The sequence below is a fragment of the Aquarana catesbeiana genome, linkage group LG11 (assembly GCF_042186555.1).
Source record: "Aquarana catesbeiana isolate 2022-GZ linkage group LG11, ASM4218655v1, whole genome shotgun sequence".
Taxonomy (NCBI): Eukaryota; Metazoa; Chordata; class Amphibia; order Anura; family Ranidae; genus Aquarana; species Aquarana catesbeiana.
The window spans coordinates 90,522,658-90,548,710 of NC_133334.1; the positions used below are offsets into that span (position 1 = coordinate 90,522,658).

At 41.6% G+C, this 26,053-nt stretch overlaps 1 protein-coding gene across 4 annotated transcripts in view; it reads left to right on the top strand.

Moving 5' to 3' along the window:
* The window catches only part of TOLLIP (toll interacting protein), a 149,280-nt gene extending 140,387 nt beyond the window's left edge, over positions 1-8,893 (top strand). For 3 of the 4 annotated variants that reach the window (XM_073604734.1, XM_073604736.1, XM_073604737.1), the window contains one exon: positions 887-8,893. In XM_073604734.1, the coding sequence (XP_073460835.1) occupies positions 887-1,098 (212 nt within the window). In that variant the 3' untranslated portion in view covers positions 1,099-8,893. The remainder of the gene's footprint in view (positions 1-886) is intronic. The other variant, XR_012236544.1, reaches the window with a different exon arrangement.
* Positions 8,894-26,053: the final 17,160 nt, after the last annotated feature.

The following is a 26,053-nucleotide window of genomic DNA, read 5'->3' on the forward strand; positions in this document are numbered from 1 at the left end:
TCCACTAGATTTTAGTTATCAGAGTAAAGGGGGCTGAATACAAATGCATGCCACAGTTCTTAAGATATTTATTTGTAAAAAAAAATGAAAAACATTTATCATTTTCCTTCCACTTCACAATTATGTGCCACTTTGTGTTGGTCTATCACATAAAATCCCAATAGAATACATTTTATGTTTTTAGTTGTAACGTGACAAAATGTGGAAAATTTCAAGGGGTATGAATACTTTTTCAAGGCACTGTATTTGCACCTTTAAGAACAGGTCAACAGTGACAGCTCCCAAAAGTCTATCCTACCTTTCCAGAGAACACTTTTACAATATAAGAACTGAGCGTTATCATGGAGAGTGCCGCTAGTTTTTTTTTTTTTTTTTTATGAAGTACCTTGCTGTTTTTTAGGTTCATACATTCATTTATATATTGTAAATTGATTTAGATGATATGACCAGCTGTCTTTCTTATAAGAACTCTGCAGAATAAGCTGTTTAAGCGTGTATTCTGCAATTCTTTTGTTTATTTTTTTTTTCTGAAGCATTTGCTGGAGTTCAGCATTTTGTCAGGGCCAGAATTTATACGTTAATTCTTGTAGGCACCCCCCCCCCCTTATTTGGTAAACCTCGCTTCTATTAGGACTTGTCTTCTGTACAAAACAATATTTCACTTTGCTGATTCTTCCTGCAGCAGAATTTTGGCATTAGCTGTCACTGAACTTGTTCTGCCCCTAGGTAATGGCTTTCCTTGCCTTAAAAGTCGAGTGCTGACTAGTGTGTTGGTGTTGTGTGTGGTTTTTTTTTTTTTTGTAAATCTTTAAATACAGTGCATCAGTTTCTTGTCTGGTGACAGATGTATAAAAGTATTTGTTAATCATTTTAAATTTTCTTCTAGGTATGCCAGGTATGTACAACCCTGGAGCACCAATGACTTTACCACAGCCAGCAGTAAATCCTCAACATCAATCTTGGGAAGAGGACCTTAAAGCCCTCAAAGAGATGTTCCCAACAGTGGACCCTGAGGTCATTAAATCAGTTCTGGAGGAATACCGAGGGAACAAGGAAGCTGCAATCAACTCTCTTCTACAAATGGTTGAAGAGTCCTAGTGGCATCACCATTCTTCTGCCTTGTAGATTTCCTTTCCCTTGCCAGTGTCCTTTTTTGACTTGCCAAGATGGAATTTTCTTTGACTTCTTTCAGCCCTTGAAATATTCGGTTGTGGCTGTTCATTTGTGTTTGTGTATTTTGCTTCTTCTGCACAGTTAATGATGTTGGAACGTTCCATACATACGTCTGACTCTGCAGCGCTCTCCTTATGGGGAAAAACAACCTTCTGCATTTGCTTATAAGCTCATTTTCAAGATGAATCAAGTGTGGTTTAAATGAGTCCTGGAAATATCCAGAACAAATAGGCCAGGTAGAAAATTGGTCAGCCTTTTTTTACCCAGTCTTTGGGTCATGCTCAGGGGTTAGCTAAATCTGGATGGGATATTTTCCAAAGAGTAGTAGAGATTTATTTATTTTGTAAGAGAATGCAGTGTGTCTGATCTACACAGGAACGTTCACATGACTAAAATCTCTGGTTGACAATCTATTACTGGATATCATTTTAGAATACTATGGTGGAATGTATTAATTTAGAAGTGTAAAATCTCAAGAGCTTTTTATACAAATGGCCTTGTAGAGGAGATGGCAGATGGATGTCTGAAAATGGTAGCTACAAAACAACCTATCTTTTCCCCAGCTCATAGACTTGCAGGCTTGCATCCCATGAGGTTCCGTCTGTATGACCTTAAGCAGATGTTTAGTGAGATGTGGCACCACATGGAAATTTAAATCCTTGCCTCATTCCTATCTTTGCTAGATTAAGTAATGACCATCCCACATCCTAGTGGCGCTCTAGCAGTTGTCTGGTTTTTGTGTGAATCCAGCCTTACTGCTGTGTAGGATCCCAATGGATAGAAGTATCCCACTCCTGGCAAAGCTGTGTCCCATGACATACCCATATAGTGATCTGGTGAATCAATTAAATTATATGTTTGCTTCTGTCTGTGGTTTGTTTGTTTTTGTTTTTTATGTGCCCGTTTCAGAATCCTATTTTTTTTTCTTTTCTCATTGTGGCCCAGTACAATAAATGTCAACCCTAGTAAACTGGGAAGCCCAACATTGATTACACCTTAGTGCTTGTATTTGGACATTATATGCCGAAATGTAAAAGATTGGTATAGTGATTACAGGCCAGGTTAAATATATTATTTTCCTTCAATTGGTTACTTTCTGGTTATGACAATTATCTATGTGTACCATCATGCTGTAGTCATTTTGGCAACTTCCTTATATTTGTGCATTCTATACATGCTTCATGCTCAACAAGCAAAGCAAGAAAATCTAACCTGCAGGCTGTATCCAGCCTAAGAATAATGAATATGATATACAAAGTACTCAACTATTCAAGCCAATAGATTTTTTTTTCTGAAGATCTACAAATGGCAGCAAATTATTATTTCAGAATTCTGTATTTTATGCAGTGTTTTAATTAATGCTTCATGTTCATTCATTAGTTTGTGATTTTAATTGTGAGATTTCTCTATTGTCATTACAGAGGCAATGCAACTTGTTCAAGTATGTGAGTAGGAGGTTTCCATAAACCGAGAATAACACACTATAAACCTATCCTTTAAAGTGTAAATATCAGTAAAATAAAAAAAAATGGTGCAGCCTGTCACTAGCATTAACACAGCAGTGTTTAATTTTCTGAGTCCCTTATATTGTAGTTTTGTTTCCTGTTATACTAGCCACACACTACTGCATCCTTCTGATTCCTTTCGTTTTGCCTGGAGACTGAACTAGAGAAGTCCCTTGTTCAGCCATTTGCACTAAACAGTATGGATGGAGGAGTCTGCACTATTGGATGTTTTCAGACATCTGCAGCACTCGTGGCTGTCTGATCATCCGAACAGTGGCTGCATTGGATAGGATGCGGTTGCTGTGTGGCTGATGATCTTTCACTGGATCCTTCCATTTTTCAATTGAAGGTTGGCAAGCAGGCTAGTGTTGACAGTATCACCAACAGCTCAAATTTTAAAGTTCACGCTGTGTATGTCTAGCCTTAATTCCACTGGTAGGGCCATTATTTTTCCACTAACTGCCCATACTGTGCAGCAAATGGCAGATACATTTACATTAAGTACCTGCCTCAGCTAATAAAATGCTCAGGGCAATTATCAATCAACCAACGGGACATTGACTAGTGGTTTGCATGAAAGCACACCTGTCTCCTGCGGAAGTGGGAACTAGTGGTTTCTTTTTTAAATAAACAGCCTCAGAAAAGAGAACAGAATTTGTCAGGATTATCAGGGAATTGTATATAAAACCTTTACTCCCCAATATAAAAAAACTCTGGACAACTATATTTACAAAGCAAGGGAGATATTTGCTAACCATACTACTTGGATTTAGATATGCATTAATAAAAGTCAAATTAATGTATTTAACAAAATATTACCTTGTTACTCAGCCATTTTACTGCGGAAATCTTGGTTTCCTGACTGTTAAGACCTGTGGCTGCCAAAATTAGCTAGTGTCAAACTGGCTGTGCCCTCCAGCTGTTGCGGAACTACAAGTCCCATGAGGCATTGCAAGGCAGACAGTTACAAGCATGACTCCCACAGTCAGAGTCATGATGGGACTTGTAGTTCCTCAACAGCTGGAGGGCTGCCAGTTTGATACCCGTGTAGCTTGGATAAAGTGGCTAATTTGATACACACTGGAAATAAGCTGTGATGTTAGATCTATATGGATGGAGAACTGTTTTTGGTGTTTCTGAGTATAGTCATTTTGGTTTCTTCCATTTTATGTACATTAGAACTACTAGACCAGCCTCTGAAATTGTAGGACTGAATCACACTTTTGTGTTGTGGTGTAATAGCACATGTATTGCATATTATGTTGCAGTTTGTTTGCATTATGTGCATTAGCATGCTGCCATTCATTTTGAATAGCACCCAATGCGCTAAGACAATGCAGCTCTGACGGGGATGCATTGCAATGCACCAAAATGCATGGTAATGCAGTACAGTGCATTGTGTTTGGGAGGGGGGCTGCATGTATTTTAAGTAGTGTAGAACAGGACAAAAGATCTTTCCGTCTTTAACCATGACTAAGTAGCACGTACCACACTGAGACAATGGAGAGAAATTTCCCTGAGATGTTTCAGAGTAGGACATGAGGAATATTCACACCTGAGCAGAGCAGTTTTCTTGCGCACATCTCAATCATTTTACATGTTTATTCAAGCTTCAGCTATTTTTGTTTTAGCTAATGGGAAGCAATACAAGCTAAAGAATCTCTGAAGAGATGCACATAAACACTTGATTTGTGCACATTTGGTCATTCCCATTTAAATCTTGGGGTTCAAACGCCTATTCTGCATAAAAGTAGTTCATGTAGCTTTTAGAACATCAGGCATCGAGCTACAGGTAAACAAGTGCTCTGTTGTGAACAACCACCATTGAAATGCATAGGATTTTGGATGTTGAGCGTTTTGGAGCTTTGAGCTACAAAACACTCAGGTGTGAATGGAACATTAAAGTGGTTGTGAAGGCTAAAGGTTTTTTACCTTCATGTATTCTCTGCATGAAGGTAAAAAACCCTTCATGTTAAGCTACCCCTCAACACCCCCCCAAATACTATCTGAGCCCATTCTCAATCCAGTGCTGTGCCTGAGAGCAGGGTCTAAGGCAGCGGGAGCCATTGGCTCCTGCTGCTGTCAATCAAATCCTGTGAGGTGGGAACAGGGGGCAGAGCCGAGCCACGCTGTGTGTCAAGACCCACTCAGCATGCCACTGAATCAAGCTTGCAAGTGTGCCACCATAGATGGTCGCTTCCTGTGGTGGCATACTGAGAAGAATAGGAACCTAGAGCACTGGTGGTGGACCGCAGAAGAGGATCGGGGCCACTCTGTGCAAGACCACTGCATAGAGCAAGTAAATATAACATGTTAATTATTAAAAAGAAAAACCTTTACTATCACTTTAAGATCCTGTACTATACTCCAAGAAATTCCTTTTATTGGTAAGTAACAGTGTTTTCTTTTTTTTTTTTTTTCCATTGTTGTAAATTGTCAGTTCATTCAATATTACTGGGCTGCCATAATGCAGGACACATCAATGTGACACAAAACACAGTAACACAAGGCAACAGATTGGCAAAGTGTAAATGGTTCCTTAAATATCAGGAAATATGCATGTTCTGCAGTCAGGTCCACAGTACCTTAGCTTTATGGTTGTAAATTAAATCCAGTGATCACAGATTGTGATTGACAGTTTCACTTGACTGATGATTGTTCCTTTTATTCATCTGCTATGGCCATTTTGAAGAGGGTTTGTTATCCTGTTTTTTTTTTTTTTTTTTTTTTTTTAAACATATTTTACAATAATGGGAATGCATCAGGCAGGGCAAGACTGAGGCAAAATCTGGAATAGCCAGGGAATCTGGTGAGATCTTTCTGCTAGATTTTCCAAGTCATATAAGATGTGACTCCACCAGAGCCTTAATGCAGCACACTGGTGTCAATATTTGTTATCCCGGTTTTTATAATTTTTGGATAGATTACCCCAAAGCAAAGCTGACTCGGGATCACCAAAGGCATATTTTAGCTTTATTTTGTGTAAATGTTCTTTATTCTGTTATTTTTTTTTTTAAACTGTGAATATTAGTAGGTGTGCTTTCTCATAGAATTTTTTTAATCCTCCTGGACTAGTCTCCACTCAAGGATATATCTTTTTTTTCTAACTATTAAGGCACTGAAGTGCCATGTTGTAGTCAATTTTGTACATATTGGGCCCCATAGGTGATTGATTTACTTCCCGCTATAGATACCAGGTAGCAAAGGGCAAAACGCTGCTTGACAACTATTTCAGCAAGGTAACTGATTTGCAACCCTTATCTGACATCTTAATTGCCTTTTACACCAGAATAGGGCGATTTCATGCCAACTGCACCATTGGAAAGGTTGGCAAGAGAGGACTTTAACCTGGTTCAAGGATTACTCTGACTGCAAGCAAAAATTAATTTGCAAACCTATGCATTTTTTTTTCTTGAATCATGTTTCGATGTCTTGATTATTACAAGGGCCCTAAGAGTCTTCAGTAAAAGATGGTGAACCATTGTGTCAGCCATACGCTATGCAATACCGGTGTATATAGGAAATATAGCAGGCTGAGAAGACATTGAATATTTTACCCAGTTAAAAGAACAGAATATGTCCTTAACTTAGCTCAGAGCAGTAGGTAAATACTGTAGGTGTGTGTTCTTTTGATTTAACCATAGGCTACGGTGACCATGGGATTACCCTACACTTTGGATATTGTTTTTTTTTTTTTTTTTTTTTTTTTTTTTAGAGACACTATTCATAGCATAGCCGGTTTTGGCACTGTGCATTTTTGGAATGTTATGTCTTCTGTTACTGTATGTTAACATGTATTGTATGTGCTTTAAAGAACCCAAGCATGCAAGTCTCCACGATTAAACCCTTTTGGGTGAAATGCATTGGGGAATGGGTCGATGACGGGCAGTATGTCATGCTGTGGATTTGTGTAATAGGAATAAAGTCTCTAAGCACTGTGATGCCATCTGTATGCAGGCCTATCCTTCCTTTTTTGCCAAGTATGCAACTAGTTACTCTTAGCAGCATATATAAGTTGTGAGAACAGTATTAGTTCTATAGATGTGTCTGCGTGTATCATAACTTAAATGCTGCGTTAAAGAGTGGACTGAAGCTTACAAAAAACATGCCTCAGAGATCACTTTTTTTGCATTACTTTTAAACTTCTACAAGAAATCGAATATAACCAGATTATTTAGTCAGAATAAACAGTGATATACAATAATCCCTAGTTTATTTTAACTTGGTAGATCAGTTTGGCTTGAACTATGAGTAGATTCTGCAGATACATTCTTAACCTTTCTAAATGAGCCCTAATATGGGAACTCTTTCTACACTGAATATATACTGTAGATGTGTCTACTTGTATCAAGACTTCAAATACTGCAGCTGATACTAAAAATCAACAGGTTTGCTTTAATTCTCCCACCCTAGGAGCATATATTTGCCTTTCCTTCACTCCATGGCCACTCTGTTTATCTGCCAGGAGCAATTAAAATACATGTATGTATCTATGGAGGAGCATGTATCTCATTCCAGGCGAGAGTGTTGGACCGATCACCATACATTACTGTTGTAAGGGAATAATAAACAGTAACTTATAACTTACATAATGCGGCCTATCCCGCTCTCATCAGCTGAACTAAGTGGATGAATGGTGTAGGAAAAGTTCAGTATTTCCTGCTGGGGTGGGGAGATTAAAGTAAACCCATTGCTTTGCCCTGCATGACCAAATCACTCATTTTAAAGGGAACCTTACATATGCGAGCTGCTACTTCTGAGTTGTTTTTGAAGCTTTACGGTTCAAAGCTGCCCTCCTTATCCTGGCTTTATTACTTGCAAACCCCAAATAAACAAGCAGCCAATGAAGTGTGGGGTGCCTGATATGCATGTAGTTACTGATAACACATTAGTGGGATAGTGAAAGTAGCAGGATAGGCTGGCTCCCAAGCCAAAACCAAGTTATCCGTGGCAGATTTCCTTTTTTTTCATCACGATATGTTGCTTTTAAAGAGACCTTGTCATGCTGTCAATTTAGGGCAGTGTCAGTGCCCGTGGAAAGCCTCCCTCCATTACTTGTCTAGCAATTCCCTGTCACTTGCAGCTCTGTTGCACCCCCTCTTTCATGTAATTGTGCTCTGGCCTAGAAACTGGCCTCTGGCATAGAAGGAGCATGCGCTACTCTGATATCAGGTATTTTGCAACAGGGGATCACTGGAGCGGTCGATCACTGGGTCCCATTAATTTGCCCTGAATGGGAAAAGTGACCATGTCTGTTTTAGGGTAGATACCAATACGAACACTTTTGTGTTTTGGATGATCAGTTTATTTGTATGAAAGAATCCTTCCTAGTTAAAGAAACAAATGGGACAAGATTGTCTGTGGGTTATATTTTAAGACTTACACAGCTCTTCCATTAGAAACAATAGAAAAGCTTCTGCCTAAAATTATGTGATTGGACTAGTTTTGTATCAGAACCTGTCATTGCCCCAGCAATGCAAGGGTTAAATACTTGTTTAATGTAGGAGTAACAGGAAAAAGCAATTATGCTTACCTTATCCTTCATGCCCCAGCAGTCAGCATTCTCTCTCCAACCCTCCAGGTTGTAGGTGGGTTCTTGACTGCTGTTCCTGACTTGTATATTATGACATCAGAGTGGCTGTGGGGGAATGGGTGATCATGCAGCTGGGAGTAAGCCTGTGGGAGCGAGAAATAAAGTAATGTATAGTCGCATTTTTAGAACTAACAATCCATTTTAATTCTGGCGTTCATCTTTAAACCTATGCAGTTACCAAATTTTTATTGCACAAAATCACAAAATATACTTGTGCTATACATTGCTTGCATTTTTTTTTCTCCAGTGTCTAAACATGACTTCTGTGCCCGCCATGTTATCTATGTATTCTGTTTTCCTTGCAAGTTTTGTACAAGCCTAAAAGCTTTCCATAGATATGACTGTATTGTTGTAAGGGATGGGTAACGATTTTCATAATAATTTGCCTATTCATAGTAATACATTTATGTTCTGGATCAGCTACACTCCTTGTACAGTAGTTTCTGCAGTCTACTGTGTACTATGAGGTATTTTGTGTTGCCTATATATAAATGTAACATACTGTTGTAATGCCTTGATTGCCCACTTGCAGCGCCTACTATTACCGGATATTGTACATTTAATTCTTATGCTCTTAATGTCTGTCATTTTAATTATCTAAGTTAATAAATGGATAAATGTACTTTTTCTTTATTACTATATGTATTACAAAGGTGATTGTGTTCAGCACTATTGATTAGAACCTCTTACTAAGAGATCAGTCAGTCAATAAGCAGGTAAAAGGTTCCTACTGAGAGAAATATGTAGGCTGTCATTGCTGGCTGATTATTTTTCAGAAAATACTAGTTGCTTGACTTTCTCTGCTTACAATAGTTTAAAGCCCAAATCCAGCCATGTTTTTGTACAAAGAGGGGAAGGGTTGTCAGTTTCTTTTTGGTGTGTCCGTTGGGAGGTGCTGTCCTATAAATCCACACACAATTCACCACAATTCAGTTGAACATAACAGTTATCAAAACTTGATGTAAATAAATATAAAATTACCATATATATGGTGGTGAATCACTATTCACCGTGCCGGGAAAAAAAAGTTTTCCCTTAACGTCTTTCAGGACAGCACCTTGAGAGCGTGGCTCCACCCACTTGACAAGAAACACACCTCCACCAAACTTTAAAAGAAGGCTCCTTCCCACTTATCAGTTTATGTGTTTCCTCCGGCGGGAACACATGTGGGAGTTTGGAGCTCTCAAGGTTCTGTCCTGAGAGAACAGGCTTCCTACTCCACTATTTTTTCCTTACCTCAGGAGAGCCAGTTCCTCCCATTTTCCACAGGCTTATGGGTGCCGGGTGGATGGGCTCCTTCTCTCTCATCAGTGCTTGGGGAGAGCCAGGACTGCTCCAGGTATCGCTGCTCCCGGGCGGGGGCGTCAGGCATGACAGGCACTTGTTTTTTGGCCAGCACATGTTTTTTTCCTGACGCTGCCGCCATCTTGGGAAGGGCAGTCGGAGGACTGCATCCGCCGGATGTGAGGTATCCGGAAGTGGGGCGGCATCCGAGGAGCAGGCGCCAGGCGTCATTTCCGCCGGAAGCGCAGGGGGAGGAGGGAGGAATAGGTCTGGTGCCTATTTATTTCCGGTTCTGGTCTGGCTCACAGGTGCTATTGGAGTCCGGAACCGGTGTTTTCGCCACAAGCATCACGCTGCTGCCTCAGCATGAATTCAGGAACCACAGCTAGTGGAACAGGCACAGGCACCAGCAAGGCCCAGGTAAGGAGCAGACTGTTGTTTCTGCTCATCTTTACTGTGGGGTCTCTCTCTAGCCCTCTTCTCTCTAAATGTTAGTGAAGCTTGAGGGTATTTTTTCCCTTCTGGTGGCGGAGGGGCCTGTCAGGGCACATGAGTCTGGTGGCTTTTCTCACTGTGCACCTGTGGTGAGCATCTTGAGTAATCAAGCTGATTCTAAAAGATGGTTTGTCTTTTTCTCTCTTTTTCCCTTATCATGGCAGGCCAAGAGCTCTGACCCTGGGATTAGAAAGTAATGTCCTTCATGCAAAATTAAGTTAAATGAAGGCTGGAAAAAGACTTTGTCAAACATGTATTGACTCCTTGGTGAGGGAAGAAACCACTTCCGCATGCAGTGATCTAATCGCATCTGCTAAAAAGGAATTGGATGCTACCATTCAATCCTTCAGATCCTCACTCGCTAATCCATCTGCAAGTCAGCCCACTACCTCACAGTCCTCTCAAGGCTCACTGTTAGTCCTGGCAGTGGAGGCATAAATGGGTCCTCTGAACCAGGAAGGGCTTTCCCCATCTCATTCTAATGAATCAGATGAGGATGGTGATGAGCTGGAGAATATGTCTTCCAATTATAAATTATCTTTGGATCAGGGGGATGGCCTTTTAAAGGCTATTTATGCTACTCTAGGCCTAGAGGAAGAGCATAAGGAAATGTCTCTACACGACAAAATGTATGCAGGGCTTAGCAAGTCCAAGTCTTGTACCTTTCCAGTCCACGCAGTGATTTCTGAAACAATCAGAAAGGAATGGGCTGACCCTGATAGGAAACCATTCTTCTCCAGGGCTCATAAGAGAAGGTTCCCTTTTGATGAAGACCCAGCGGCTCTCTGGAATAAGGTTCCAAAACTTGATGCAGCCTTTTCTCAGGTGTCAAGATCTACTGATCTGGCATTTGAGGACATGGGGATCTTAAAAGACCCCATGGATAAAAAAATGGATCAACAGCTCAAGTGGACTTGGCAATCCATTATGGGCAACCTTAAGCCAGCAATGGCAACTACTTGCGTCTCCATAAACTTGGAGTATTGGGTAAATCAGCTTAGAGCTCATATAATAGCAGATTCCCCTAAGCAAGAAATCCTTGACTCCTTTTCTACTCTCTCAGCAGCCGTAGCCTATGTCTGATGCATCAGCAGAGTCTATCAGGATGACAGCTAAGGCTGCAGCCCTTGCTAATTCTGTTAGACGGGCTTTATGGCTAAAGACTTGGCAGGGGGACGCAGCATCTAAAAATAAATTATGCAGAGTCCCTTTTCTAGGGGACTTATTGTTTGGCCCTGATTTGGATTCAGTTCTGGACAGGACTGCAGATAAAATGAAATCTTTTCCTGTCAAAAAGAAGAAACAACCAGTCAAACGTTTTTTTTGTCCTCAAAGGGCTCAGGAACAAAACAAGCCTCAAGAGAAAAAGACAAATTGGTCAGGGCAGAGGGGAAAAGGCAAAGGAAATGTCCTTTTCCATCCTCCTGCGTCAACCAGCAAGACACAATGACAGCCGGTTACAGGTGGGGGGAAGACTGCAGGGCTTTCTCCCCTATTGGGCAAGCATAACGGAAAACCAGTACATTCTGAATATGCTAGCCCAGGGTTACAGTATAGAATTTTCAGATCTCCCCCTAGAAAGGTACTTGGTGACAAATCTTCCAAGAGATGTAACAAAATCCCTAGCAATGAAGAGCCTATTAATGGATCTGATAGATCAGGGGGTTATGACTTGCGTCCCACAGGGGGAGCTTTATCAGGGATTTTATTCCCGTATATTCCTGATAAAAAAGCCATCCGGAAATTTCCGTTTAATCCTAAACCTGAAACCACTGAACAGATCAGTCCGATACAAAAGATTTTGTATGGACTCCATCTTCACGGTCAGAAATCTATTGACAAAGGAATGCTTTATGGCATCAATAGACCTTCGAGATGCCTATCTGCATATCCCCATAGCTCCGCAGTCCCAAAGATTCCTAAGATTGGCGATAAATTTGGGGAAAGAGGTTCTGCACTTGCAATTCAGGGCCCTCCCCTATGGCCTTTCTTCTGCCCCACGAATATTTACAAAAATAATGGCAGAAGCGCTTGCACCTCTTCGCATGCAGGGGATTGCAGTAATTCCGTACTTGGACGACCTACTCCTTTTTGCCCCCTCCAGGTAAAGATTGCTAGACGACCTCGGAAAAACCCGAAGTCCTCTAGAAACCTTGGGTTGGATCATAAATATGCAGAAGTCAAATTTCAATCCGGCCCAGAAAATACTATTCCTGGGGTATCAGATCTGTTCAAGGGAACAGAAGATTTTTCTCCCAGAAGAGAAAAAGGTGAAAGTCCAGAAGGTGGTAGCGTCCTTACAGGCAAGCCAGGAATTATCAGTCCGACAAGTGATGTCATCCCTAGGAACCCTAACCGCAACCATACCAGCCATTCAATGGGCAAGGTTACATTTCAGGCCTCTCCAGACTTTTCTCCTGAGAATATGGAATCACAGGACAGAATCTCTGGAAGCAAAAGTGAAAATACCCACCAAAATCAAAAGATACTTTGGTGGAGAAGACAGGAGAATCTGTCAAAGGGCCTGCTCTGGTCATTTCCAATAGAAAAGGTGGTAACGACAGATGCCAGTGTATGGGGTTGGGGAGCTCACTTAGATCAAGACTTCACGCAAGGAATGTGGTCTCGTACAGAAGCAAAGAGGTCCTCAAATTGGAGGGAACTAAGGGCAGTCGCCTTAGCATTAGATGCCTTCTCTCCTATCCTTCAAGGTTCCCATGTCCGGGTCCTGTCAGACAACGCCACTACCATAGCCTACCTAAACAAACAGGGGGGCACAAGAAGCAAAACACTTCAGTTGCTAGCTTCAAAGATCCTGATTTGGGCAGAAAATCATGTACAGTCCTTATCAGCAGTCCACCTCAAAGGCACCTTAAATGTAGTGGCAGATTATCTAAGCAGAAGGCGGATTCAGGAGTCAGAATGGAGCTTGAATCCGGAAATCTTTGCAATGATTACCAGGGCCTGGGGTCAACCACAAATAGACCTATTTGCGTCAGAAGAAAATACACAACTCCCAGTATTTTTCTCGATTCACAGAAATGACAGGGCCCAGGGGACAGATGCGTTAATTCATCCCTGGAACTTCCATCTGGGTTACGCATTTCCTCCTTTCCAACTTATCCCGTTGGTTTTAAGGAAGATACAGAGGGAGAGAGTGGCAGTAATCCTAATTACTCCATTTTGGCCAAAAAAGGCATGGTTTTCCACCATTCTACAGATGGCAGTCAAACCATTTTGGCTGCTGCCTCTCCGGCAAGACCTGCTCCTACAGGGTCCAATACAGCATCCGGGAGTGGCCAGTCTAAGCCTCACGGCCTGGTTTCTGAGGAGCAGTTGTTAAGAAACAAGGGTCTGTCACAACCCTTGGTAACTACCTTACTTTCCAATAGGAATTTAGTGACCAGAAAAATCTATGCTAAATATTGGAAAGTCTTCAACTCTTTCTGTCTTTTGACTAAAAGAAAAGTAAGAAATTTAGTGTCAATTTTGGAATTCCTTCAAGAGGGGGCAGACAAAGGCTTGTCAGTCAGCACCCTTAAGGTACAAATAGCTGCTTTGGGAGTATTTCTAGAAAGATCAATCTCTTCCGAGCCCTTGGTTATAAGATTTTTCAAGGTGCTTTCCAGGTCCAGACCAGCTCCGGCTAAGCACTTTCCCAATTGGGGTCTATCAGTGGTCCTGCAAGCCCTCACAAAGGAACCCTTTGAACCACTACAAAAGATCTCTCTAAGGAATCTTACTCTTAAAACCTTGTTCTTAGTTGCAATAACGTCAGCAAGGAGAATTGGTGAGCTGCACGCCCTATCTGTTAAAAGACCCTTTTTAATGATCTACACAGATAGGATTATACTTAAAACCGATCCAGGTTTTTTGCCAAAGGTGGCGTCAGCCCACAATAGGTTGCAGGAGATCATCCTGCCAACCTTTTGCTCTAACCCCTCAGGGGAAAAAGAAGGCAAATTCCACAATTTGGATGTAAGAAGGACTTTATTACAGTATCTGGAGGTAACAAGTAACTTTCGGTCCTCGGACTCTCTGTTTATACTTTTTTCTGGTAAGAAGAAGGGCCAACAAGCTTCTAAGGGGTCAATGGCTAGATGGCTTAAATCGCCTATTCTAGCAGCCTACTCTCAATCGGGGCTATCTCCCCCGCTGGGAATTAAAGCACATTCTACCAGGGCCACTACATGGGCAGAAATAGCTGGTGCCACCCCAGATCAGATTTGTAAGGCGGCTAGGTGGTCAAGTTACCTTACGTTTGTCCGTCATTACAGGCTGGATCATCTGTCAGCAAGTGAACAAACTTTTGGCAGAAAGGTCTTACAGGCTGTGGTCCCTCCCTAAGTGGGTAAGTCTCTATTATCCTCTCAAGGCGCTGTCCTGAAAGACGTTAAGGGAAAAATCAAGTTAGACTTACCGGTAACTTGTTTTCCAGGAGTCTTTCAGGACAGCAGCAACCCGCCCTTATTGTATTAAATTACTATGCTGTGACTAACCATATTCTGATTATGTGTTCCAGCTTGGGCCGGAGGTTCTCTACTACTACTGGTGATAAGTGGGAAGGAGCCTCCTTTTAAAGTTTGGTGGAGGTGTGTTTCCTGTCAAGTGGGTGGAGCCACGCTCTCAAGGTGCTGTCCTGAAAGACTCCTGGAAAACAAGTTACCGGTAAGTCTAACTTGATTTTTCCCTTAACGTCTTTCAAATCTTGTATCAACAGTGCTCCACCACTTGTGTAAAAAATGCCCGCTCACCAAAACCGTAAGGTCAACAAAGTGACCATGATGTGGGTTTCAACTGAATCTCAGCTCTTTCTTTTTTTTTTTATCCCACTTTGTGCCACTGAAATAAATTGCTCCAAGGAAAGACCACAGGAAGAAGTATATAGTGTAGTATGTGTCTTAAGGCTTTATTATGTGGAAGATAGAATTATACACTCACATGGAGGTGGGAAAAAGAATCGCATCCAACAAGTATAGCTTGCAGGATATACTTGCACTGCTGCTCGCTGTCCCTGAGCCGGCGTGCATTCCACATACCTGGAAGTGGCGTTGGCGGCTGTACATCAATGTATTTTGCACATGCGCGTGTCTTCAGGAAGTAAAGTTTGATAGACTGGGGAAAGGTCACTGGGACAGAAAATGATGGGAAATATCCCCATAGAGACACAATGACTGCAATAAAAACATGAAAGAAGTTTAAATTTACCTACTCCTTTTAAAATAAAGTTTGTATTGAGTTCGGCCTTAACTAATTGATCTGGAGCAAGCATGCAGCCAAATTAGTCAGGACTCTAGGGCTGCATGTTATAAGTAAGCGAATGACATATTGAAGCAACTATATCATCACAACAGCATGGCAGCTTCAGCCAGAATTTACAGATGAAGAGGCCAGCAATAGCATCCTGTATTTCTCCAGAGAAACAATCCATTCAAACATGTTCAATAGGATTCAGATCAGGTCTCATAGGTCACTTCAGAATAGTCCTATTTGTTCCTAGCCATACTTGGGTGCTTTTAGCTGTGTATTTTTAATCATTATCCTTTTTGGAGGGTCCATGACTTGCAACAGAGAGCATTCTGATACTGGGTAGTACATTTCGCTCCAGAATTCCTTGATAGTCTTGAGACTTCATTGTGCCCAGCACAGATTCAAAGTACTGCTTGCCAGACACAGCAAAGCACCCCCAAAATATAACCAGGCTCCTCTGTGTTTTGACAGTAGGTACAGTATGGTGTTTTCTTTAAAAAGCTTCAATTTTTGATCTGTAAACATAGAGCTGATGTGACTGGCCAGAAAGCTCCAGTTTTCTCATCAGTCCAAAAGACGTCCTGTTAAATTTTGGTATAGATTTTCCTCTTGTGTCCACATACAGGGAGAATTGGGTATACTCAGATGGACCTTAAACATCTTACTCTTTGCAACTGTAGCACACAGGAACATCAGGCTTCTTGGAGGTGGTCATTTGACATACTTGTCTAAAATTTTCTTTCTGATCTCCTCAGACAACTCTGATCTTTTGCTTTCTCTGGTCCATGTTTGCTGTTTTACATCATTGTGTGCACTACATGGGAGTAACTTGTTTTCTACATTTATTTAGGCTGACTAATTGATCACAAGATTTGACTGTGATAAGAAAAGAAAGCAGTTTAAAATATCACCATGATACAGTTTATTTAGCATTTTTTCTAGGGGTACCAATAAATCTTTCTAGACCATTTTATAGAATATCTTTGTAGAATAGGCAATATTTTCTCTCTTCACATTATGCTTTATTTTTTGATGTCACAAAGGCATGCATGTATACAGGAGACAATCGCTTTTAATTTTCTCACTTTTCAGGCGTAATGAAGCATTGTTTCAATGATCCGCAAGAGTTTCAACAGATTTGTCCAAGTCTTTAAAATTTGAAGAAACCTTAAGTGATCCTGCAGAAATACAAAACTTGTTTGCTTCTAGCACTGTGCTGTTGAAGTCCAATATAGGCTTTATATCACATACTGTATATTGAAGCTTGTGAAGGAAGGAGGTTGCACAGAACTATGTAACGTGAGGCTGCAGAAGCTCTGTAAGAATCATATGGTTTCTGGCTACAGGGGGATTTTTGAAATCTCTGTAAACTAAGTGGAATTTTTATTAAGGACCTTTTTTAGTTTAAGCAGGTAATTGTTTACATGCTTTCAGGAGCTGCCTTTTGAAGATGAATACATATAACAAGCGCAAATCTAAAAAAAAAATAAAACTTTTCTTGACCATAAAGTACAGGACACAGGCTACGTTAATAATTACGAATGGCTTATATTCCTTCAAGTGATCGGACACTGGCAGAAAGATTGCAAGAGCGTCTCCCTATATAACCCCTCCCATTCCCAGCTTGTCTGTTTTTTTGCTAGTGTCCTTAGGAGATGGTTCTCTTCTCTTTACTGAGAGAAGCTTACCTTCTTTTCTAGTGGGTTTTTCTCTTTTAAATTCTGGATGATTTCTTCAAAGTAGATTAATATCAAGATGATTTCATCACCACTCAGCTGCACAATACTCACATTGGCTTTTTATGCAGCTTCCAGATTGATGGAATATGTAGGGCTGGCCTGTAATTCTGCTTTGCCCTGGATCCCACCATGGGCGCTCCCCTTGGCATGCAGCTTGTGGAGTTGGCCATGGTGGAGTTATATGCCTCTTATTCCAGCTTCTGGTTTGGTGAGTACAGGGGAAATGCTCTTTAAACACTTACCCAGGGTAACCATTATTTTTTAGCCTTATGCCAATTACACTCCTGATGAGTGTGCCTGGTGTGGCGCTGCTGCACTATTCGCCCTCTTCTTCGTAATACTGTAGTGTGCCTGTGTGGCTTTAAAGTGGAAGTCCAGCTAAAACGAAAATCCCTGCATCTATAGCCACTAACATTCTAATACTAGCCCTGAAAAGAAAAAATCAGTATGCATAACTTTTTTTTTTTTTTTTAATACAGGCAATCCGACCCAATCTCCAGCGGCGGAAACTCTGCTGAGTACATGTCTGACAACGGCTGTGAAATGAATGGGAAGTGATGTCGCCTATAGACTTATTATGGGGCTTCTGTTGATGGACGTGTCCTCTGCACCCGTCCACACAGCGAAGCCGCGGTTGACATCTCAGCGTGGGATCAGAGCTTCCGCAGCTGGAGATTGGGTCAGATCACCTGCAGTAAAGGTATGTATGTGTACTGATTTTTTTTCTTTTCAGGGCTAGAGAGGTTAGTGTTAGAATTTTAGTTTTAGCATGGACTTGCACTTTAAGCTTGTTCTGAAAATGTGCTCCCTCATTTCAAGGATGGTTACTGCACATGCTCATCCTGCCTCTTCCTCTTTAAATCCAGGAGGCCAGCTGAGCAACATCGCCTGCTTGTTTCTGAAGATGTGCAAATAGCAGTTTACTCTTGTGCTTGCACTGAGGCATCAACCCTCTGCACCACTGGAGGTCGAGTTACCCTATTGGAGACTTTTTTGTTTTTTTTCCCCCACACACATTGTGGTTGATAAGCCGCAAGATAGGGGGTCAAATGTTCTCAATAGCTCAGGCTCAGCCTTTAGCTCTGCTGAGGGTTATTTGAACCCACTCCTCCTGTCTCCACTCTGACTCTGGACACTAACATTTATAGGTAACGTTGATCCAGGGAATATCTGATTTGCCTCTTGGGGGATCAGGAAGGAATTTTTCCCCTGCTGGCATGATTGACTCATGCTTTGCTGAGGTTTTTTGCCTTTCTCTGGATCAACTGTGGGTATAGAATTGTATAATCCCCCCCCTCCCCCCCAACCAGATGGACTAGAAACCGGCTGCTGGCTTCTGTTAAAGGGCCATGACCGAAAAACATCTTCCGGCCACCTCCCGATCAGCACTCTCAGCCAATGTCTGAGAGCACTGACTGGAGTCTTCTGGCGGGGGGGGGGGCATGCCCCTGTCCTGAACACATAAGCACAGCAGGGGCATTCGCTGTACTAACATCGGATTGTTAGAAAGCGCCTCCAACCTGAGCTGTCAGTTTTTTTCAACCTGATGATGGCTTTAACTGCATGGCTGTTGAAATCACTGTCTTGAGGGACAGGGTCCTATTAGATTCACTCATCCCTACCCTTCTGGCTAGGAAGTAATTTTCTCCTAAAGCCTACCATCACACCTTAAGGGCCTACTTTTCACGGTCGAAGTCTAGGAACCTTCATCCTAAAAAGTACTCAGTGGGATGTATCCTGTTCCTGTCCTTCCTCTAGTTTGGTCTGGACCAAAAATTGGCACGAAGTACCATAAAGGGACAAAGCTTGGTCATTCTGTTTCAGAGATCTTGGCCTCTCACCCTTTTTAGTTATGGCCTTTGTTCGAGGAGTAGCTCACATCTCTCCCATTTTCTTTCCACTGTATCCTCTTGGGATATCAGTCTGGTTCTCTCAGCTCTTCAAAAACCATTGTTCGGTGGATCAGACAAGTTGAGGATTATAGTTTGGGAGATGGGGTTTCTCTATTCCCTGTTAAAGCACAATATGCTAGACCAGTTTGTAGGTAATGTGCTTTTCAGCATAGGGCGTCTGTTTATCAGATTTGCAAAGCTGCTTCTGTTCATGTTTTAAATTATACTGGGTGGCTGTTTAAAGTGGATGTAATCCCGAATTTTTTTTTTTTATTTTTTTTTTTTAAATTAGGGCTTGCACCTAGTAAAGTATAGGATTTCATGTCATCTGTGCCCAGTCTTGCCACAAAGAGTTAATCCAGCTCTGAGCAGTCCTCTTATCTTTTTTTCAGTGAGATAAAAACTGACAGAGAAATAGGAGTCCCTTGCTGTGAGTGACAAGTGATTTACATATCTCATGCATGAGCCTGAAAGACATTCTGTGTACTTCAGATCCCCTCCTCCTTTCTTCTCCAGCTCTCCCAGGATTGGCTGCTCCACACCTCCAGCATGATTGGTATGCTGAAGTCATAGCAGAAGTTCAGTGTAAGATAAACACAGGAGAAAATGCATGTTGACAAGGAGTGTAGAGGTGGGTGGAGAATCTACTGACATCAAGACTCCATCCAGCGAGCTCCGGACAACAGACCCACCCACAGAATCTGCAGTATATCTCGGTCTCATAACGGACAGAGGGGAGACATTTGACAGGTAAGGATACACGCAGGAGGCATGTATATCCTTGTAGATCACCACTATGGCAGTAGTTTAGAAAGGATGAGAGTGGGTTTACATTTCCTTTAAGTCTCCTCTAATGCCAGTTCCAGGCAAAATGACTTAAAAAGTGCTTCCCAACCTGTTTTGTCATGTGGGCTTGTTTGCCTTTTTTGCTGTGTGCTCACCCCTCTGTTGGATGTCTGAGTGTCCCAGTCATAATGCTTAAAGAAGCCTGTGCCCTGTATTGTACAATCAGGAAAATACAACTTTTTGATATGTTAGAAAAATCAATTTCCTTGAGTATAGTACAGGATCCTCTTTTCTGTACTTATGATCTCCCTATTGCTTGCTATAAAACTGAGGCTAGCTGGAAGTGGGAAGATCTATATAGAGGGATGTCCCTGCAGCCTTTTTTTGTTGCCAGTGTTCAGTCACCATAAGGTAGGTGCAAATAACCCATTTGTAATGCTTCAAGAAGCCTGTGCCATGTACTGTACTCCAGGAAACAGATTTTACTGGTAAGTCAAAAATCCTATATCTTTATCATACAGTACAAGACATGGTATTTGGCTGCCCTCATGAGCACTCCTATAATCTCACCCATTCCGTAAGACTCCAGTTTGTTTGTAAGTGTCTGTCTTTAGGTGATGGTATTTTGATTTTTAAACTATATATCTCTTCTGACACTATCAAGATCTGACTGCTTTCTGCCTTTGGCTATCTTGAAGTTTCCAGTTTGAGTACTCTTTGGTGTTTACTTGGGGCCTGTACCCAGACCCCACTGTGTGATGCCAGCCTGTAATGTTTGCTTCAGAACCGGGATCCTTAGTTAAGTGCTCAGATTGGTGCGAAGTGCAACATGCGTAGTTAGCCACAGGGTTCTATACAGGTCCAGACTCTTTTGGGTGTATAGTGATGGGCAAAGCCTGGACCTTTTAGTAGGCCCAGCATCATAGATAAGATAAGACTGGGTTTCCCTGTATTCTGGCACCAGCAGTGCCAACCTGCAGTGCATGTCGCGTAATGTAGTTTTATAGGCCGAGGAATTGGAAAGTGTTCATTTTATTATGGTACCCCCTGCCATTTGGTATCTAACGTTTCTCTGCACAGGGAATATAAAAGTATAATTTTTTTCTCTTACTTAGTCTCAGGTGGATGATGCAAATGATGCCTTCCTACTGCCTTCTGTTAGAGAGTCACAGGAACACAATCAGTGCCTAAGTTATGGCAGATTCTGTATTTCAGAGATGCAAAACCCCCATCCAGTCTGCACTTCATTCTATGAATATCCCGCTGGGGATCCCCTCGCTTAGCAATGGCAGATCATAGGTGCAAGAGAACTAGGACTATAGGGATAAATACCATGTGTCCCTCAGACAACCTTCAATAAACTCAGAACAATCCTGAAAGAACACTATCTGCTTATCGTATGGAAAAGGAATTTGGGGGGAAAAAAAATGGGCTGTTCATTTGTGGATCCTGACATTTTTGTTCTCAGTAAACACCTTACAGTTCCTATTGAGGATGTGCCCTCCACTTAAGGATTCTAATGATAGGATTATAGAAGCCCTCCTAAAATGGTAGTAAACTCCTATTTTTTATCTTGTACCTACAGATAAACATACCATCATCATGGCCCCGACCATTCATACAGCCGGAAGGAAGACTGGGGAGCCACGGCAGCACTGCACTGGAGGGCTCCATGTGCAGGTAAGTCTGTCATAATGTGCTAGTATGCAGTGCATACTAGTACAATATGACTTCTACTTGCAGGGGGCCTAATTTTCCCCTTTTTAATTTATTTTTTGGTAGTTTACTACTGCTTTAAATGCTTTATTTGCATTTGCCCTGCCGCTGCCCATAGCCACCATGTCTATTTGTCAGTCTATTGTAAATTGTACAAGATGAGTGAGTAGAGACTTGGAACATGTCTGATGACCCTGCTGTCTTAGAACAATTACAGCTGGTGCCCTCAGCCTTACTGTTTTTTGTTGACGCTATAGAGAATGTATTTTGCTAAGTATCTAGAATGTCCCTTATCTCTGTGCATATGCGCTGGATAAAGTGAAAAAGCAGGCCGTAAATTATGCAATCTTTTTTTTTTTTCCTTTTCTGCAACCACAGGTTGCAGGAAAAGAAAGCTCTATTTATAGGAAAAAAGGACGTCAATTTTGTTTGGGTGCAACGTCGCACGACTGGGCAATTGTCAGTTAAAAACCAAACCATATTGGAGGTGAGGGCTGAAAGCTGCCATGCTTGTCTGCAGGATCCAGACATTGCACCTCTGAGCCACTGATCATGGGTGTGTTGCTTTGCAGGCTCTTGAGGGAAAAATATTAAATGCACATTTTTTTTTTCCTGCAAAAATATGTGCATTTATTCCCAAAAGGTGAACTTAGCATTTAGGCCTTATGCATACGGGATGTTAAAAAAACGTTATGAAAACGCCAGTATCTTTGCAGTGATTTTTTAAAAATCTTTTTTCAGCTTTTTTCAACGTTTTTGCAATAGCGTTTTTTAGCATTTTTCCGCGTTAGCGTTTTTTAGCGTTTTTCAGCTTTTTTTTTTTTTTTTTGTCAATTTTTTTTTTTTTTTCAATGGATCAAAAATGTTAAACGTTGGTGAACAACGTTTTTGAGCGTTTATCAGCATTAAAGCGTTTTTACAGCTGAAAAACGTCTCTCAGAACCCAGTGGTCCTGGTTTTTTTTTACAGCTTAAAAAAAACTATGCCATTTGCAGCTCAAAAACAACTAGGTGGGCATGAAGCCATAGACTAACATAGACAGGCCTTTTTAAGCTGCAAAAAACGCTCAAAAAAGCGGCTGTAAAAACGTCCGTGTGCATGAGGCCTAAAAGGTAAAAAACGTTCTATACCCTAACAAGCTTGCAGCTTTGTGAACAGGAGAATTTTTGTATGATCCACTATTCTTTCCTATACCACAATCCATATGAATGCAGCAGACACATTTCAAACGTTAGCTACTTCCCTCTGAATGCACCTGGAAGCTGCACCAGACTTTTAGTTCTGAAGTCACTGTATAGGAATCCTAAAGAGCATACTGGTTTAAAAAAAACAAAAACACTGCTCCTAGAATTTTGCGTTTTTTTTTTTTTTTTTTTTTTCTGTCAGAAAGCTCCAATCAGAAACGCAAACCAGAGGTTTTTTTTTCCCCGCCTCTAAACGTTGAGCTCAAAATATGCCTCTAATCCTAATGTGCCTGGACACATAGGATTACATTGAGCTACTTCTACAGGCAGAACACAAAACCCCTGTAGATGCAGCGATTTTTAAGCCAGTGTGCATGGAGCTTATGTAGTCTAGAGGTGTTTTTTAAGTTCAGCGTTTAGAGGCAGAAAAAAAACCCTTTGATTTACGTTTTTGGGAGCAGTTTTCTGGCAGAAAAAAAAACGCTGCTAAACACTTCTAAACGCCTGGATTGTTTTTTTTTTTTTTTTTCGTTCTTTCTTTCCCCCCCAACCCCCCCCCCCCCCCCCCCAATGTTTTGTTGTAAAAACGCTTATAAAGCTAATGTTCCCAAATGCTGCTAGAAGCTGCTAAACACTAGCACAAAAATGCTAAATATGAGCGCTTTTTATAGTGTTTTTTTTTTATTTAAGCCAGTGTTCAAGGTCCCTTATAGTTGCTTTTGTCCTTCCAGACATCATCTTTAAGCACATCTCACACAGCAATGTAAAAAATGTAGAAAACACTTTTTATTAAAATAAACTGTTTACAGTTGCAGATTCTTGGTTGACTGACATTTTTTTTTTTTTTACATATGTCATACACATGTGCAAATGTGCAATAGCTGGACATCAGTTGCTCACTCCAAACTTCTGGATCAAGTAGAAGATCAAAAGTCATGATGTGTACAATGGCAGAAGCGGTCACTGTATGCCTTTATCTACAATATTTTATTGTTGCTGGTTGGCTGTCAATGCAGAAAGGAAGTCCTCTCTATCCCTTAGAATGCAATATTACCAAGTGTAAGAGGGTAAAACAGATAAGCACTGTTATTTGATGTTCTTTGTTATGGGTGGAGTTAACTGGGAGTTCTAGAAAATATTACTAGCAAGGACAGTGGGTGGTAAAGGTAATATGATAATTACACTTTGCTTCATGCTGTGCTTTCTGAGATCCAGCTTTCTGAAAACTATGCCAGGAGATCAGTAGTGCCAGTAGCTCAATCCTTCCAATCTTTGAATGAATTAGACAAGTTAACTGCAGTCTATGTGTCTATTTGCAGCAACTAATTACATTAGTAAAATCTCAAGGACAGGAAGTAGCAAGCGCATGGACCAGCAGCAGTAAATAACTGTACAGCTGTATTTGGGTGCAGTTTTGGAGAGCCGTATCTCAGAAAGAACATCACTTACAATTACTACTTTAAATTTGCAATCTGCTGTTCTGTTCAGTTATTTTCTGGGTCTGTCCTTAAATGTAAGCCTTTCAAAAGAACAGCATGGGGGCTGCCATTGCTCAGCTGCTTCTGAAGATCCTAGTTGCCTGGCTATTGCTTTGATCCATTGGCTTAAATACATTGAGTCCGAGCTGGAGCCAGCATACAGATCAGGGCAGTCAAGGTGAAATTGCATGCTAGTTCCAGGTCAGGGACTGCAAGCATTAATACTAGAAGGTTAACACGCCAGCTGTCAACTTGCAGAATTAAAAGTAGCAATGACAGCCTCTGTACATCTCTCTGAACAAGTTTTTAAGTCCAGGCTTCTGTATAAATAGGCTCCAACTCTAAATGTGTGCATATTACCAGGGTAGTTGTAATGCCCCTTTCACACGATCGGACCGTTCAGGTCCGCCTGTCAGTTTTGACGGCGGACCTGAACGGGTGCTCCATGTTAGTCTATGGAGCGTCGGATGTCAGCGGAGACATGTCCGCTGACATCCGACCCGGTCCGATCCGCTAAAAGCAGACGGATGGCTCTACGTCCAGGTCCGTCGCTATCGGATCGGGTGAGATCTGATGAAAACGGACATGCTGTCCATTTTCATCCGATCCCTCCATAGGCGGCAGCGGCGCCTGACAAGCCCCTCCCCGCTCAGTGAGCAGAGAGGGACCTGTCATCCGCCGGCTCAGCGGAGATCAATGGACAGATCTCCCGCTGAGCCGGCGGACCGAGGCGAGCTCCGTGGAAACGGAGTCCGCCTCATGTGAAAGGGGCCTAAGAGGTTAGGTTGTTGGAGTTAGCTGACACTGCTGAACACAGACCTCTTAATCACATGTAAAGCTTGTGATTACCTTGAAGTATGGTCCCTATGGGGTTGATTTACTAAAACTGGAGGGTGCAAAAATCTGGTGCAGCTCTGCATAGAAACAAATCTGCTTCCAGTTTTTTTTTTCGTCAAAGCCTAATTAAACAAGCTGAAGCTAGATGCTGATTGGCTACCATGCACAGCTGCACCAGATTTTTCACTCAACACCCATGTTTAGTGCCTGCCTCCCCATGTGCCTCCTTCATAGCATTAGCTTCAATTATCAAGTTACAGGTGTTTTTTAAAGTTATGCAATCATTAATACTGTGTGTGTTTTTTTTTTTTTATTTTTTATGAACTGCCTTTCTGGGTGACAGTAAACGCAACCTTTAATTGTTTGGAAGAATAACAGGGCCTTCGTTAGGTTCAATAAACATGTCTTGGGTGGTTGGGAGTACTTCTGTGGCGTTTGGTGTCTCTCGGGCAGAGTATTTGGAAGTAACCAGAGTCGTCAGATTAGTGGTAACTTCAGGAATGATCAGGGATTGCATTAGGGTGGATGAATTACAATCACAGCACAAAAACTGGACTTCATAATCTAGGCATTTTTCATCCTGCTGATTTTTGTTAAGACAAACCAAGCCATGGAGCACACTACATTCCTGTACATAATACAGCATGTTTAAAGGGATATAGGGAAATCTTCCTAATCTGCACTGTATGTCCTTGGGGAAATCACAGACCGAGTAACCTTGATTTCTGATTGTGGTTATGTTCTCGAACTCTCCACCATCAGGGTCTGGAGTGGGATTTTGAGTGTTAAACCATTGCGTCCAGGAACAACGAGGATTTTCACAGTGGGTTGCTGGCGTTTCTGTAAAAGATAGAAAAGCTTACTGATTTTGTTGCTGACACAATACCACATATGTTTTTTGACAAATGACAGAAAGAAGGTACAATGAAGGAAACATGCTTGCTTAATACAATAAAGGAAATGTGTGATGAGAAAATTTAGAGGCCCTCCTGAAAATGCTAGTTGCTTGGGTGTCATGCTGGGCTAGATTCTTCAGAAATTTCTGAGCCACTGACCCACAGCAAGTATACAGATCAATAGTTTCCAATATATGGCATTACGGCGTGCTTGTTCCTGGTTAG